The sequence below is a fragment of the Hemitrygon akajei genome, chromosome 11, assembly GCF_048418815.1.
Source record: "Hemitrygon akajei chromosome 11, sHemAka1.3, whole genome shotgun sequence".
Taxonomy (NCBI): Eukaryota; Metazoa; Chordata; class Chondrichthyes; order Myliobatiformes; family Dasyatidae; genus Hemitrygon; species Hemitrygon akajei.
In genome coordinates this window covers 30,161,704-30,176,846 of record NC_133134.1, presented here as the reverse complement: position 1 = coordinate 30,176,846, position 15,143 = coordinate 30,161,704, and the positions used below count along the sequence as shown (strand labels likewise).

At 41.0% G+C, this 15,143-nt stretch overlaps 1 protein-coding gene across 1 annotated transcript; it reads left to right on the top strand.

Annotated features, from left to right (window-relative positions):
• The first annotated feature begins 9,554 nt into the window (after positions 1–9,554).
• On the top strand, positions 9,555–11,479 carry itpripl2 (ITPRIP like 2). Its single transcript, XM_073060541.1, has one exon. It carries the CDS (start codon positions 9,693–9,695, stop codon positions 11,148–11,150), a length of 1,458 nt encoding a protein of 485 aa, XP_072916642.1. The 5' UTR covers positions 9,555–9,692; the 3' UTR covers positions 11,151–11,479.
• The last annotated feature ends 3,664 nt before the right edge of the window (positions 11,480–15,143 follow it).

Sequence of the window (15,143 nt, the reverse complement as noted above, 5' to 3'; positions counted from 1 at the left end):
TTTCAAATCTCTTACTATCTCTTCTTTCAGTTAGTCCTAATGAAGGGTCTCGGCCTGAAACATCAACACTACTTCTCCCTATAGATGCTGCCTGGCCTGCTGCGTTCCACCAGCATTTTGTGTGTGTTGCACATTTAGAAAGCAGACTCCTGTGGAAAGGCACAGTTTTTTTGATTTTGTTTTACTATGCACAAAACCTTTGGAGGGACATGCTAATGCAGGCTGCCAACCTGAAATTCTGACCATCCCTCTGCCTCCAAAGTTTCTGCCTGACTTGCTAAGCTGCTCTAGCAGTTTGATTTTTAGCTGTAGATTCAAGCATCTGAATCTTACAGCATGAAAACAGGCCCCTGGGCCCAGCTGGTCCCGGCTGCCCGTGGAGCTGGTCCCATTTGTCTGTCCAAGTATACTCAAAAACTTCTACAGATGTACCGTGGAAAGCATTTGACAGGATGCAATCACTGTCTGGTATGGAGGGGCTACTGCACAGGACCGGAAGAAGCTGCAGTGTAAATTTAGTCAGCTCCAACTTGGGTACTAGCCTACAAAGTGCCCAGGACATCTTCAAAGAGCGGTGTCCCAGAAAGGCAGTGTCCATTATTAAGGACCTCCAGCACCCAGGGCATGCCCTTTTCTCACTGTTACCATCAGGTAGGAGGTACCGAAGCCTGAAGGCACACACTCAGTGATTCAGGAACAGCTTCTTCCCCTCTGCCATCTGATTCCTAAATGGACATTGAGTGGGTGAACACTACCTCACTTTTTTAATATATATTATTTCTGGTTTTTGCATGAGTTTTAATCTATTCAATATACGTATACTGTAATTGATTTACTTATTTCATTTATTGTAATTCTTCTTCTTCTTCTTCCACATTATGTATTGTATTGAACTGCTGCTGCTCAGTTAACAAATGTCACGACACATGTTGGTGATAATAAATCTGATTCTGAATCTAAATATTATAATTGTACTTGTCTCTAGCACCTCACTCCATATACCCTCTGTGAAAAAATTGTCCCAGAAGTTCTTTTTAAATTCTTCCACTCTTGGCGCAAATCTATGCCATTTTGTTTTAGATGCCACAATCAATGGAGAAAAACTGTGACCATCCACCTTGTCCACACCCCTCATGATTTTAATATATCTTTATAAGATTATTCTGTGGAAAATAAAGTCCCAGCCTATCCAGTCTCGTATAATGAAAAGTGCTCCAATCCTGGTAACAGAATCCTGAACGATTTCAGCACAATTTCCAGCTTAATGGGTGACTGGAACTGCATACAACACCCCAAAGTGTAGTTCCACCAATGACTTGTATAGTTATAACATCTGCAGTCTCTTTTGTCTCCATCTTTGAAGAGGAACCAGAGTTATCCTTAAAATAAGCCTGATGACACAGTAGATGGATGACAGAGAATAGGTTTAAAAAAGGAACTCACACTAGTGGTATGTGACATCCAGTAGTGCCAGTTATTTGAACAACATGTATTAATAACTTCAAAAGAAGAATCTTTTCAAACATGCAGAATTGGGAGACATAGAAAGTTGATTTGAGGGGGGCAAAAATTTGAAAGAGAAAATATTTTGCAGTTTTTTTTCATAAGGTGCATTATTGAAATAGAATTTGATATTAAATGAGACAAGCAAATATCAGAATAGATTAATATATGCTCCTTACACCCTAACTCTTTGACCAAGCTTCCAAGAATAGAGCGAGATCGAAACGCAAAGAGATTCCAGGATTCTGGAGTTTCGATTCCCAGCAGCCACTATCTGAGGAAGGAATAACAATGGAGATGTGCAAGGAGCCAGATCTGGAGCAATATAGGACTAGGAGCTGTGGTGAAAGAAAATAAATTGGATGTGCAGGAGAACAACACACTTCAAGTGGAAGTAATGGAATACTGACCATTACGTTAAAGGAAGTAATCAGACTTTGGTTGTACAGAGCCATGTTTTGACTATATCTGGAACACAAAATAGAGGTTTATTTTGGCAGGGAGCACATGTGAAACCTTAGAGAGGGTTTAGTGTAGACTTATGAGAATTATACCACAGTTCGAAATTCCAAAAAAAAATGCTGTATGCAGGAAATCAGAAATAAAAACAGAAAATGCTGGAAAAAGATTAGGTAGCAAATGTGGAAGTGAAGCAGTTAATGGTTCAGGTCTGGGAAAGAGAGAAATGAGTTATTTTAGGTGGCTAAAACAGAGGAAAATTTCCCAGTTAATAAAACTATACTGAGGGTATTGAATCAATTCTTTCAAGACTTGGGAGGGTAACATTTGATGAAAGACATATGAATCAAAGATAATTAATGAATCCAAAGCATGATTATGCCATTACCAGATCAAATTTCTAATTTCTAATTACAGCCAACAAATATCCCCATTCAACTGGTCATTCTCTGTAACATCTGCCTCATCTTTCTTCAGGAGCAAAATTGTCTACTTGTAAAGTTAAGTTCAGTTATCTGCATCCCTGCTGGGGGTATGGAGAGTACTTCTGGATATTCCATTCAGATTCCTACCTTCCTCCATTTTATGACTGGAGGAACTAAGAACCCTTAGTGATAAATGATCCTCCTGGTTCTTCAAATAACTTGTTTAGGATTTCCTGTCTCCTATTGTAATTTAAAGGAGTAAACTATCGTGTGTGAATTTTCTTGGGAACTAAACAGTTAAACAAAAAAGGGGAACTAATAAATTTATTAAAAATAGGTAAAGTTGACAGTATTAGAAAATATTTCCATTTTAGCTTCATGGATAAAACAGACCGACTAGTTCTCCACCTCTAAGCTCTCACATTGCAATCTGAATCTGAAGTGATCCCACAAGTGCAACACCTCACTCATGTAGTACAGATGCATTCAAACCAGGCACATAGACTTTTGAATTAAGTCTCTTTGAGCTTCCAATTGTATCCTTGCCTGACAGTCCTTATGTGTGAAAATGGCATCGAAGTTGAACGTACTGAAGCTTGACGGAGTTCTTCTCCTCGACATGTGGCCCTTGAGATTAACTTTAATTATTAAAGCAAAGGAACATGAAAGAGGAAGCGTTCAATGAAACAGTAAGGAAGTAAAAGATATTCTTTACTCAAATCTGCGTGCATTTCATTCCATCCAGTGTAACATTAGGAATGTTGAAAGTAACATTAGGAACCCAGAGGGACTGCTGATTTAGTATGTACTCCTCTCACACCAAGGCTCAAGCTAACTTTTTCCCATGACCTGAACTCAGCCTGCCCCAGAGAAAGAGAATCACTGGGTCAAAATTTCAGTATTAGCCAATTGTGAGTAGTGATCACTTTCTCAGAGTGAAATTCCTTTGAGAGATTTGAAGCTCCTTTGAAGCGTTCCAAAAGTAAAAATATTTACTTAAATCAGTTAATTTTGGACTGTTAGTGAGATAGACCACAGTTTTCTCATCTGTTTAAAACTTAACTGTCCTTAAAAGTGAGATAGATACTTGGAATCCACACGCCATCATCCTCTGTTGATTAAAGAGCACTACAATTATGTTAATAATTGTAAACTGAAATTAGATTGCATCGATATTTAATGCATTTTATACAAAATTGTTTATAAAGTGCAATCTTTCTGCATTTCACTAATTTATACAAACACATTATAAAAAATCAATAAATATTCTATTTTCCTTTCAAAATAAATTTATTATCAAAATACAGATATGTTATCATACATTACCTTGACATTCATTTTATGGCAGGCAATTACAAGAAATAAAAGAAATACAATAGAAATTACAAAAAAAATGTACATAAACGAAGACTGACAAACAACCAATGTGCGAAACAATTCAAACTGCAAATAAAAAGTAATATTGAGAACATGAGTTGTAAAGAGGCCTTGAAAGTTAGTCTGTAAGTCATAGAAACAGTTTAGAGTAGTGGTGATAGAAGCTATCAATGCTGTTTCATGAGCCAGGCTATATTGTAATAACTTCCTGAACACAGGTGTGCGGAACCTATGCTCCTGTATCTCCTACCCAATGGTAGAAATAAGAAAGGGGAACGGCCTAGATGAAGACTGTATATTACTGCATTTCCTTATCCAGAAAACACTGGAACCCTTGTGCTGCCCATTGATCCTGGAAGGCTCCTAATGTACCCATGGAAACTGCATGCTCCTTCCCTAGGTAGGGACACTGAGACACAGACGTTGCCCCAGAAGATGGACAGGCAATCAACCTGGGCTCTGGGCTGCCTTGGTCAGGCCCAGAAGCAAACTAATCAGGCAATCCCTACATCATCCCACTGAAGATCAGGAGAATGAAGTGTAGCCAAAACCTAAGGAGTAGCTCCTTCAGATATAAGACCATAAGACATAGGAGCAGAAGTAGGCCCATTGAGTCCGCTCCGCCATTTCACTGTGGCTGATCCTGGCTCTCCATACACCTGCCCTCTCACCATATTCCTTGATTCCAATCAGGAATCTATCAACTTCTGCTTTAAATATTTCCACAGACTTGGCCTCAACCACAGTCTGTGGCAGAGCATTCCACAGATTCACCACTCTCTGTCTAAGAAAAATTCTTCCTTACTTCTGTCCTAAAAGGTTGCACCTCAGTTTTGAGGATGTGCCCTCTAGTTCTGCATACCCCCCCAGAGGAAACGTCCTCTCCACATCCACTTATCTAGTTCTCTCAACATTCGGTAGGTTTCAATGAGACCCCCCCCCCCCAATTCTTCTAAATTCCCGTGAGTACAGCCCAAAGCTGCCAAATGGTCCTCATATGTTAACCCCTTCATTCTCAGAATCATTCTCACGAATCTCCTCTGGACTCTCTCCAATGATAATCTCCTTGCTTAGATAAGGGGCCCAAAACTGTTGACAATACTCCAAGCGAGGCCTGACTGGGGTCTTATAAAGCTTCTGCATTATCTCCTTGTTTTTATATTCTATTCCCCTTGAAATAAATGTCAACATTGCAGTTGTCTTCTTTACCACAGGCTCAACCTGTGAATTAACCTTATGGAAGTCTTGCTCGAGGACTCTTAAGTCCCCCTGCACCTCTGATGTTTGAATTTTCTCCCCATCTAGATAATAGTCTGCACTATTGTTCCTTTAACCAAAATGCATTATCATTCGTTATCCAACAATGTATTCCATATTCAGCTACAGGCTACAACCTCTCACTCTGCATACATACGTTACACAGCGATTCCTCGCAGCTGCAGAAATTGCAAGAAGCTGGGAAATCCATAAACTGACTTAGAAATCTGATGTACAGTACTGCTCTGTGCAACACCCTCCAGCCCAAGGCTCATAGCACCAGTAATAAGTCAAAACAGCAATCAGGGTGTGATTTCAGAATCCACTTTCAGAAGCCTAGTCCACACTTGCAGATTCACTCTGCCCTTTGGGACATCTGAATCAGCAGGCCCTCAAATGGGCTGCAAGAATAGAACAGCACAGTAAATGAGTATAATCACAGACTGAGTTAAGAACAATGTGCCCCATTGTTTATTCAATTCTGAAACAATTGTAAATTCTTCTGTTACACATTACTTCAGAAAAAAAGTATCAATACAGAATATAGGAACAATAACTGGTTTCTGGATTTAAATATAAATAAGATGCAATTAGGTAAGGATTTTGCAAAATATTTTGGGAAGACCCAGTGCACACACACAGTAAAAATTGTCGGGTATAGTGACGGAACTTCAGGTTTGTGCCTTTAAGAAATTGTTAAAAATCCCAGGAGTGGGTCCCTTGATTGGCAAGTGTGTTCCACTCACATGCACGCTGGAAACAGTTAGAACCACAAGAAATTGATCAAGGGAATATTGAGGAAGTTGGGGAATACTGGCAAGCCCACTGGATTAGTTTATGTACTTAATCACTTGATTGCTGTGTTGTTGGGGATTATAATTATAAATGTAGGAACAGTTCCCAGAGCAGAAAAACCAGCCCTGATCTTCAGAAAGTAAGCCATTGTGTATATTAGTCAGAAGCGTGCATATGTAGAATGAGTTTTAGAAATAAAGGAAATAGTTTAACCGCAATTGCTCACCTCTTCCTGACAATTATGCATTGTAGGATGATAATAAACAGTATAGATTAATCTGCATGCTTTCCTCTCTGCAATACAGAAAGCAAATGAATTTGGTATGATCTTCACTCTTGTTAAAACATAGCAACTGTTTTAATAACATGGAATGGTAATTCACATTCTGAACATTGAATTCTAATCTTCAATCTGAAAAACAGCAATATATAGAGTTGTGTACCTTTCACTAGGTCTTACAACAATGAGCCAAAACATAAAACAGAGCGGATCTCTTCAAAGACATGTTAATTGGTATATTGCTGGCATAAGACCATAAGATACAGGAGCAGAAGTAGGCCATTTGGCCCATCGAGTCTGCTCCACCATTCAATCATGGGCTGATCCAATTCTTTCAGTCATTCCCATTCCCCTGCCTTCTCCCCATACTCTTTGATGCCCTGGCTAATCAAGAACCTATCGATCTGTGCCTTAAATACACCCAATGACTTGGCCTCCACAGCCACTTGTGGCAACAGATTCCACAGATTTACCACCCTCTGACTAAAGTAATTTCTTCGCATCTTTGTTCTAAATGGATGTCCTTCAATCCTGAAGTCGTGCCCTCTTGTCCTAGAATCCCCTAGCATGGGAAATAGATTTGCCATATCTAATCTCTTCAGGCCTTTTAACATCCAGAATGTTTCTGTGAGATCCCCCCTCATTCTCCTGAACTCCAGAGAATACAGCCCAAGAGCTGCCAGACGTTCCTCATACGGTAACCCTTTCATTCCTGGAATTATTCTCATGAATCTTCTCTGAACCCTCTCCAATGTCAGCATATCCTTTCTAAACAAGGAGCCCAAAACTGCACACAGTACTCCGTGTGGTCTCACGAGTGCCTTATAGAGCCTCAACATCACATCCCTGCTCCTATATTCTATACCTCTAGAAATGAATGCCAACATCGCATTTGCCTTCTTCACCGATTCAGCCTGGAGGTTAACCTTTAGAGTATCCTACACAAAGGCTCCCAAGTCCCTTTGCATCTCTGCATTTTGAATTCTCTCTCCATCTAAGTAATAGTCTGTCCGTTTATTTCTTCCACCAAAATGCATGACCATGCACTTTCCGACATTGTATTTCATTTGCCACTTCTTTGCCCATTGCCCTAAACTATCTAAGTCTCTCTGCAGGCTCTCTGTTTGAGCAATGAGAAACACCTCTACTCCTCATGGGTGGAGGCTGCTTCTGATTTATAGCTCACAAAGTTTGTTTTTCACACAAGTTTTCAGGCTATGTTTTGACTGTTATCTGTTCTGGAGGTCAGCTCCTCATACAGCAGCAGTTCTCCAGGCCAGCAGTATATCAACCTCCCCTGAGTTACACAATGACCATGCCTCCTGACACATACACACTTAGCTTAAAGAAAAGCACTTTGGAATTATACAGGTTCCAGTTCATTACATTGTCGGCCAGTAGTGTAGTTGTCTGGGGTTCGATTCTGGCTGGCTCCATCATCTGTGCTGGCTTGAGTGTCAAGTTAGTCTCGTAAAAAAAAAGTAGGCAAATGCTAAGGAAATGGGGAAAAATATGCTGCCCAATGCACCACATGGTGCAGAAAGGAACAACACTTTCGTTACAAGATTAAATACATAAAAAGTCTCCAAGTTGCGAATAACAGCATGTGCAAAAGTTAGCGACATTCTATGTTTCAATTCTTAACCCCTCCCCATCACCAAGAAGTAAATTTACCAGTAGTACAATAGTTCTGGAGTATGCTTCACTTCTTAATGGAAAATTAGGAATGGATGATAAAACTTGACTTTGCGTACAGCCACATCCATGAATAATTCAATTCCTATACACATTTACTGATGTGATATTGAGGCGTTTTTAACTGTTCAGAGTGAGGTGATGCATTTTGGGGCTCTAATAAGGACAGAAGATATACCATGAATGGTAGGGTCTTACAAGTACCGAGAAACAAAGGGACATTGGTGTAAATGATCCTGAAGGTAGCACTGCAGATAGGGTGGTGAAGGCATACACTAAAAGAGCTGGGGATCTTGCTACAACTTCATAAAACATACAGGCCATGGCTGGAATATGTTAGACAGTTATGGTCACCGCGCTACAGGAAGCACATCATAAAACAGGAGAGGTGCAGATGAGTTTCATCTGGATGTTGCCTGGGAAGTTGCGTTTCCATTTTGAGGAGACCTTTTAGACTGGGTTTGGTTCCCTTGCAGCATTGGAGGTTGGGGGGGGGGGGGGGGAGAACTTGTTGGACGTGTACAAAATTATAGGAAGCGTGGATAAGGTAGTTGGTAGGAAACCTTTTCCTTCGGTTGAAATGCTTAAGACCAGAGTGGATAAGTTTAAGGTAACAAGTAAGGTTTAGAGGGATCTGAGAAAGATTTTATTTTTTTTGCCAGAGGGTGGCTGCGATCTGTAACAGACTGCTCAGCATTTAAGTGGCATCTGGATGAGAACTTGGATAACCAAGGCACAGCAAACAACCAGTTGCTGGTGAATGGGATGGTCAGTGTGAACATGGTGGGCCAAAGGCATTAACTGCTGAATTAACTCCATGAGCTCTGACCCACCATCATCCTAGCGAGCTGAGACTTCTACTGGACCAACTTTCTTGTTTTTAACCAACATCCAAGTTAAGATCTGCACTGCACCCTTGGCCCCAGTGCCAAGTACGTGATCTCCTATCAACACACGGAACTCAGCCGGCCAGGCAGCATCTATTTAAAAGAGACAACCGTCGACGTTTTGGGCCGAGAACCTTCATCAGGACTGGGAATGTTTTTATTTTGCCTCCAGCATTTTCTGTCTTTTGCTTGGATTTCCAGCATCTGCAGATTTTCTCTGCTGGAAGCAACAACTGTTTAATTCTTTTCCATAGATGCTGCCTGACCCGCTGAGTCCCTCCGGCAGTTTGTGTGTGCTGCCTGGATTTCCAGCATCTGCAGACTTTCTCATGGTTGACATTATCTCCTATTTTGGGTCCGTGAATAATGAAAAGTGTTTCTTTTCAAGGTAGTGATGTGGTATGCAAATGAAAATTCGCACAATTTAGGTAGAATAGAAATACTTGTTTTCCTGTTCTAGTGAACTAAACTTTTCGGGGTGGGGGGGGGGCGGGGAATACCCTTTGTCTGAAATGAATTTAAACATCAAATTGCCGCCTATACGTGGTGCACCGAAACACAGGCGGGGGAGAAACCCGCCGGGCAGTTTGCAAATTCGTTCCTTTGCAACTTCGAGCTGGGCTCCATTAGTTCAAACGGGTAGTTCGTGCTTTTTCTTTTCTCCGAATGCAGGGTCTGAACTAAACCTAGCGAAAGAGAGGCGATGTATAGAGGCGCGCAAGTAGTTAAAAATGTACTGGAGCCCCGCGCACAACGGATTATAGTTTAAAACTAGAATTCCGCGATGTAAAGGATGGCATTTCCTCTTCGCTCATAGAAAATGTGACGCAAATCTATTTCCCTCGGAAGAGGAAGTTTCAAACTAAGTAACGGTTTGCTGTGTTGGGTTGAGAATGAGAGTCCCGGACCGGTCGGTACTGTGGCGGAGTGGGAGCGCACGGCGAGTTTTACAGGGTGTTTCCACGTGGCTGCGGAGCCGGTAGGAATGGGCTGATCACCACCCCGCACCAGACCATGCCAGTCCACCCTCCAAGCGGGCGAGTGTTTGGGCTTCTGGCGACCTGCCTGTGCACCGCTTTCTTGTGCTTCCACCAGGTCTTGAGCGGGGGACAACAGACGGAGCCGAGCGGTCCCCCGGACACAGAGGAAGCCGGTGACTCCCCGCTGTACAGGTACTCCCTGGTGTTCCTGATATGCTACTGCCTCCTCAAGTACTGCCTTTGGCTAGTGCCTCGGCAACCCTCGCCTCTCCGGGGAACAACATCAGCTCGCGTCAGGAAGATAGTTCTGGAGCATTACTACGAGCAGCAGCTGAAATTGTCTCCCCACGTCCTAGGACACAGCAAGTCACATGTGACCAAGATAGTCAGCGAGCTTGTGAAAGTTGGGAAAACCGAGCACCAGGATTTCACGCTGACGTTTCGAGGGGACTTCGTCCAGATTGGCAGTGCCTATGAACAGCATAAGATTAACAGCCCGGACTGCTTTGATGTTCTTATACCAATAAAAGTGCCCCAGCTTCTGAAGCTAGAGCCCGCCTTTGATATAGGGAGGAACGAGCTACCCTTCAGTCTGAGGGGAACCGCTGTTTGCAGATTAATACCCTCCTGCAGCTCTGAGTGGGCAAAGTACAGGAAAGTTTTTGCTGATTGTTTCTGTGTCCACTTTCAGAAGAAGTCAGCTCTGTCATCCACCCAGGTGCTGAGGTGGTTTTACAGCAAGATGCACAGATGCCTGAATGTCATCAGATACCAGTGTGAGGAGCGATGCTCCCTCACTCTCTCTGTGGTCAATGACCAACTCATACTGAAACTGTTGCCGAAGTCCGATTACGTGTGCTGTCACATTTCTATGTCGGTGAGACTGATTCCAGCTGTGCATGTGGGTGACTCAGTGTTTCTGGTAGCCCAGCCCTGGACCAGCCCAGAGCCAGCTCTCCGGCCTTTGAAACCAGAGGCCTTTTGGCACGTCTATCTCTCAAAGCATGAGCAGAAGCTTCTGAACTGGCTGAAGGTTCAAACACCAGTCAACTCATGCCACTTGAAATGCCTACAGATTCTGAAAGCTCTTCGAGACCTGGGCTGCAAAGATTTTGACCAGGAATTTTCGATTCAGTGGAACGCAATCCTTTGCTCCTACAACATGAAGACGGCCCTTTTTCATCTGCTGTTGAAAGGCCCCCTGGATGCGTGGGATGAAAAATTCCTGATGGAACGATTAGAGGACTTAATTAAGTTCTGGAGGGAACGGTTGCAGAAACAGGAACTGATGCACTTTTTCCTGGGGAATAAAAATATCCCAGACTTCTTGACAGTGCCAAGGAAAATCAAGGATGTCTTGCCAGTGAACCTCCTGGCTGGGTTTGATGCTGGTCTTTTGGATATGGTTTCCTTTCAACTCTTGAATACATGGAACCGAGCACACTTAATAATGAGGTTAAATAATCATAAATACTGGCCCAGGAATTATTAATATGGCAAGGTGGTGATGCCTGAATCTGTCTCCATATTAACTTAATAACATTGTCAATCTTTTTCTGCTTTTCGTATCTGTTAAATTGTAGATTGGGCATTTTAATTTATTGCGTCTCATTCCCAGTGACACTATCTTTGGAAATTATTGTTATTATCCCCATTTGGCCAGAAGGCAGTGTCACAGTAATATTTAGTTGCTCTCATTCCAGCAAACAGCATTCTAAGGTGCACTTAATATTGAAAGTCAGCTTTTACTCAGATGTGTAAATTTTTAAAGCATTTATGTCTAGGTAATTTATTATTTTGTTAATAAATGCTTATTTGAATAATTTTTCTTTTGCTTTTTTAATTATGTAAAGAATTTTTTAATGGTGTGACCTTCCCTCTGCTTATTGTATGGAGTCACTGACTTTGCATCACCTATCAATATTCAGTGGATTACTTGCACTTTTTTTTATCGTCACCAGCTGTGTAAAAGAAGTCTCAGTGGGAGATATTAGCCTAAAATGTACAAAATGAAGGATTGCAGAAGGCACTCTCATAACTTAATGTCAACTGTTGAATTCCCAAAATTATGGAAATACATTGGAGTGTTTAGGTTACAGAAAATGAGATCAGCCTAATTGGAACTCTCAGTTAGTCCCACTTCCCAGTTCTAAGTCTGTGGCTTTGTAGGTTATAACTCTCCAGGTGTACAGTTGGTTACTTTTTAAATGTATTGAGTTTCTGCCTCTTTCATTTGTCTAGGCAGTGAGTTCTGTATCATTGGTTTAAAATGAAAAATGTTTTCTCTACGGTCAGTGGCCACTTTATTAGGTACCTCCTGTTTATTTGTGGTCGTCTGCTGCTGTAGCCCATCTGCGTCATGATTGTTCATGTTGTACATTCGGAGACGCTCTTCACCGCTGCAATTCATGGTTTTTTGAGTTACTGTCACTTTCCTGCCAATATGAACCAGTCTGGCCAATCTCCTCTGGCATTCGCGCCCACAGAACTGCTACTCACTGCATTTTTTTTTGTTTTTCCCCACATTGTCTGTAAACTCTAGTCTCGTGTGCAAAAACCCCAAGAAATGAGCAGTTTCTCAGATACTGAAACCACCTCGTCTGGCATCAACAAACATTCCGCGGTCAATGTCACATACATAATTTTTCTTCCCCATTCTGATGTTTGGTCAGAACAACTGAACCACCTGACTATGTCTGCATGCTTTTCTGCATTGAGTTGGTGCCACATGAGTAGCTGATTAGATATTTGTATTAATGAACAGGTGTAATACAGGTGTACTGAATAAAGTGAACACAGAGTGTAATCTGCAGTTAATCCTTCTACCAATTAGTTTATATCTCTGCCACCCACCCCTACCCTTTTGGTATCCTCTAGAACATTTCACAGAAAAAAACGGTCTTAAGCATTCTTTGTGTTACTGGTTTATAGTTATTTTAAAAGTGGCAAATAAGGCAATCCGTTTATTCCACTGATTTTGTATCTAAATGGCCATGCCTTTGACAAAGAAGTACCCTGGTGAGAAAAAGACAGGCTCTCGAATAACAGGCCTCTAACAGTTATTAGGTAAAAGTAGTGGGTGAGGGCTCTCAAATAGCTGATGGGCATTTTTGTAAGCCAATGACTCCCATTAGCCAATTTCGGTAGTTGTGTTTATAGTGTAATGCCAGGCTTTTCAAGGCACCTTGTAGACCATGTGACCAATTTGCATCATCTTGATGACATCAGTCTCAGATAAATCCAAAAAGTTTTGAATTATGTTAATCCAAGAATTGATTGTCAGCTGCTTTGTTTATCAATTACACTGGACAACAAACTTTTTCAGAAGTGTTGCTTCCTCAGAAATATTATTTGTGATAGACCACTTGAAGCTCAACACAAATATAATTTCAGCCTACTTGTATCACATAGGAATTTGGAGAAACAATAAATGCTTATTGAATATAATGCATTTAAAAGCATAATGGTGCAGATGCTTTGCAATAGTTTAACTAAGCTAAAAATGTTACGTTGACGATTTTCATTTGTACTCAGTGTCTGAGGCTTCTCGCTTAAGTGATACTATTTCTCCATGATCGAAATGTCCTAGTGAAATCTTTCACCATGCCTGTCACTGACAGTGCCAAGATTTGCAGGGAAGAGGTCTAAATGGAAATGCAGAAAATTAATCTTTAGTGACATGTTGCATTTCATGGTTTTGTTGCTTGAAGCATTTTGTCAATGCAGTTTGGTGCTCTGTAGTTGCCATGAAAATTTTTAACAACATCTTTGGATGCTGTATATGCGATTTTCTCCGTTCCCACTAGAAGTTCTTGAAATTGCTCGTCATCGATGACCTATTTGATTTGTAGACCAACAAAAATACCTTAATCTTGGAATCAGTTATTCTGATTTGAATTATGAATTGAAATAACAAATATAGACAATTTCAAAATATGGTGTGTGATAAGGAAATTTCATGGTGATTTTCATGATCAGCAGCCAAAAATCCACAAGGTACACCCTAAAGTATACAGGAAGCAAAATCTTTGTTGTTGACAGTGGCAGCGACAAAAGTGTTGGCAGTAAATTGAAAATAGAATGATAAATTCCTAAAATTTATTTGCAGCATGCAGCATACTTTCCCATAATCAAGGATTCACTATCTGCCCTATGATCGATGTAAAACATCAAAAAGATTTGAAACGTACTTCCCTTACCAGAAATCCAATCTCTTGTATCTCTTGGAGCACTGAATTTCACATGATATACTGGACCTCTGGTCTCCCATCCTGTAGTCCCTGTGTGTCGACAAGGGCTAGAGGAGCTGGGGTTAATGGCTGTGGGTTAGGTTTCGGAGAACACAAACCAGCATTTCAGTGGAGAAGTCAGCGTGGAAGATCAGGTGTCCGACAATCGGTGTCCTGTGATTAGAGCCTCACCATTTCAGTGTCCAGACAGGTCTATTCTGGAGTGCTGAGTTATCCTGGACGTGAGTGCTGGCTGCTGCTGGAAGCTGAGGAGATGGAACTGGGGAAATGAACGAAGCTGGCTGAGCACAAAATACTGACACACAGGACTGAATACTTACATTGAGCTCAGTCAATCATGTCTAAAACAGTACATTTCATTTGCTATTTAGTAGTTTGATTGATCCGAATACAAGACTTTTAAGTGTTATTTCTTAACTTGACTGCTTATTAGTACTGTGTATAAGCTGACCACATTTTACATTATTTTTACAATCATTTATGTTTGTTAGCAAAATTACAATGTTTGATTTAATCTCATTTTCATCCCTTAACTATAAGCCAGAAAATGGCTGATTGTTCTGATGCAAGGTCTCAGCCTGAAATGTCGACTGTTTATTCCCTCCATGGATGCTGCCTAACCTGCTGAGTTACTCCAGTATTTTGTGTGCGTTGCACCAGATTCCCAGCATCTGCTGAATCCCTTGTGTTTAAAACATTTCATGTGCTTCACTCAGTTAAGTCAATTAGGAAATGGCAATAAATGCTAGTTTACTGGACACATCCACACTGTATGAACAAATAAAAGTTAAAATAGATTACAAGCAAGAGACTATGATGGAAACAATTGATGTTTCATGTAAGTAGATAATTTTTTTAAATCACTCGGAATTGCTGCATGCAGAAATTTTACAGCAGCTTAAACATTATCTAACAAGTTTTACTGCATTTGATAGAATAATTTAATTGAAATAAATAAGGAATCAAATGTTATGCTTCCTGGGAATTATTGGTGTAGAAGTTGTGTAAACCAGTTTAATTTAATCTTTGCTTGTAACAAGAGAGCTATGGATGGTGGTGAACCCAAATCCAGAGTGATGTCCGGAATACACTCAGACTCAGACTCGAAATAAACAAAATGACCGACTAAATCAAAAGGCGAAACCACAAACAGTAATACTAGAAATGGAACTCCTACAATTGAGCACAGAGAAATACTGGCCCAGGAATTATTAATATGGCAAGGTGGTGATGCC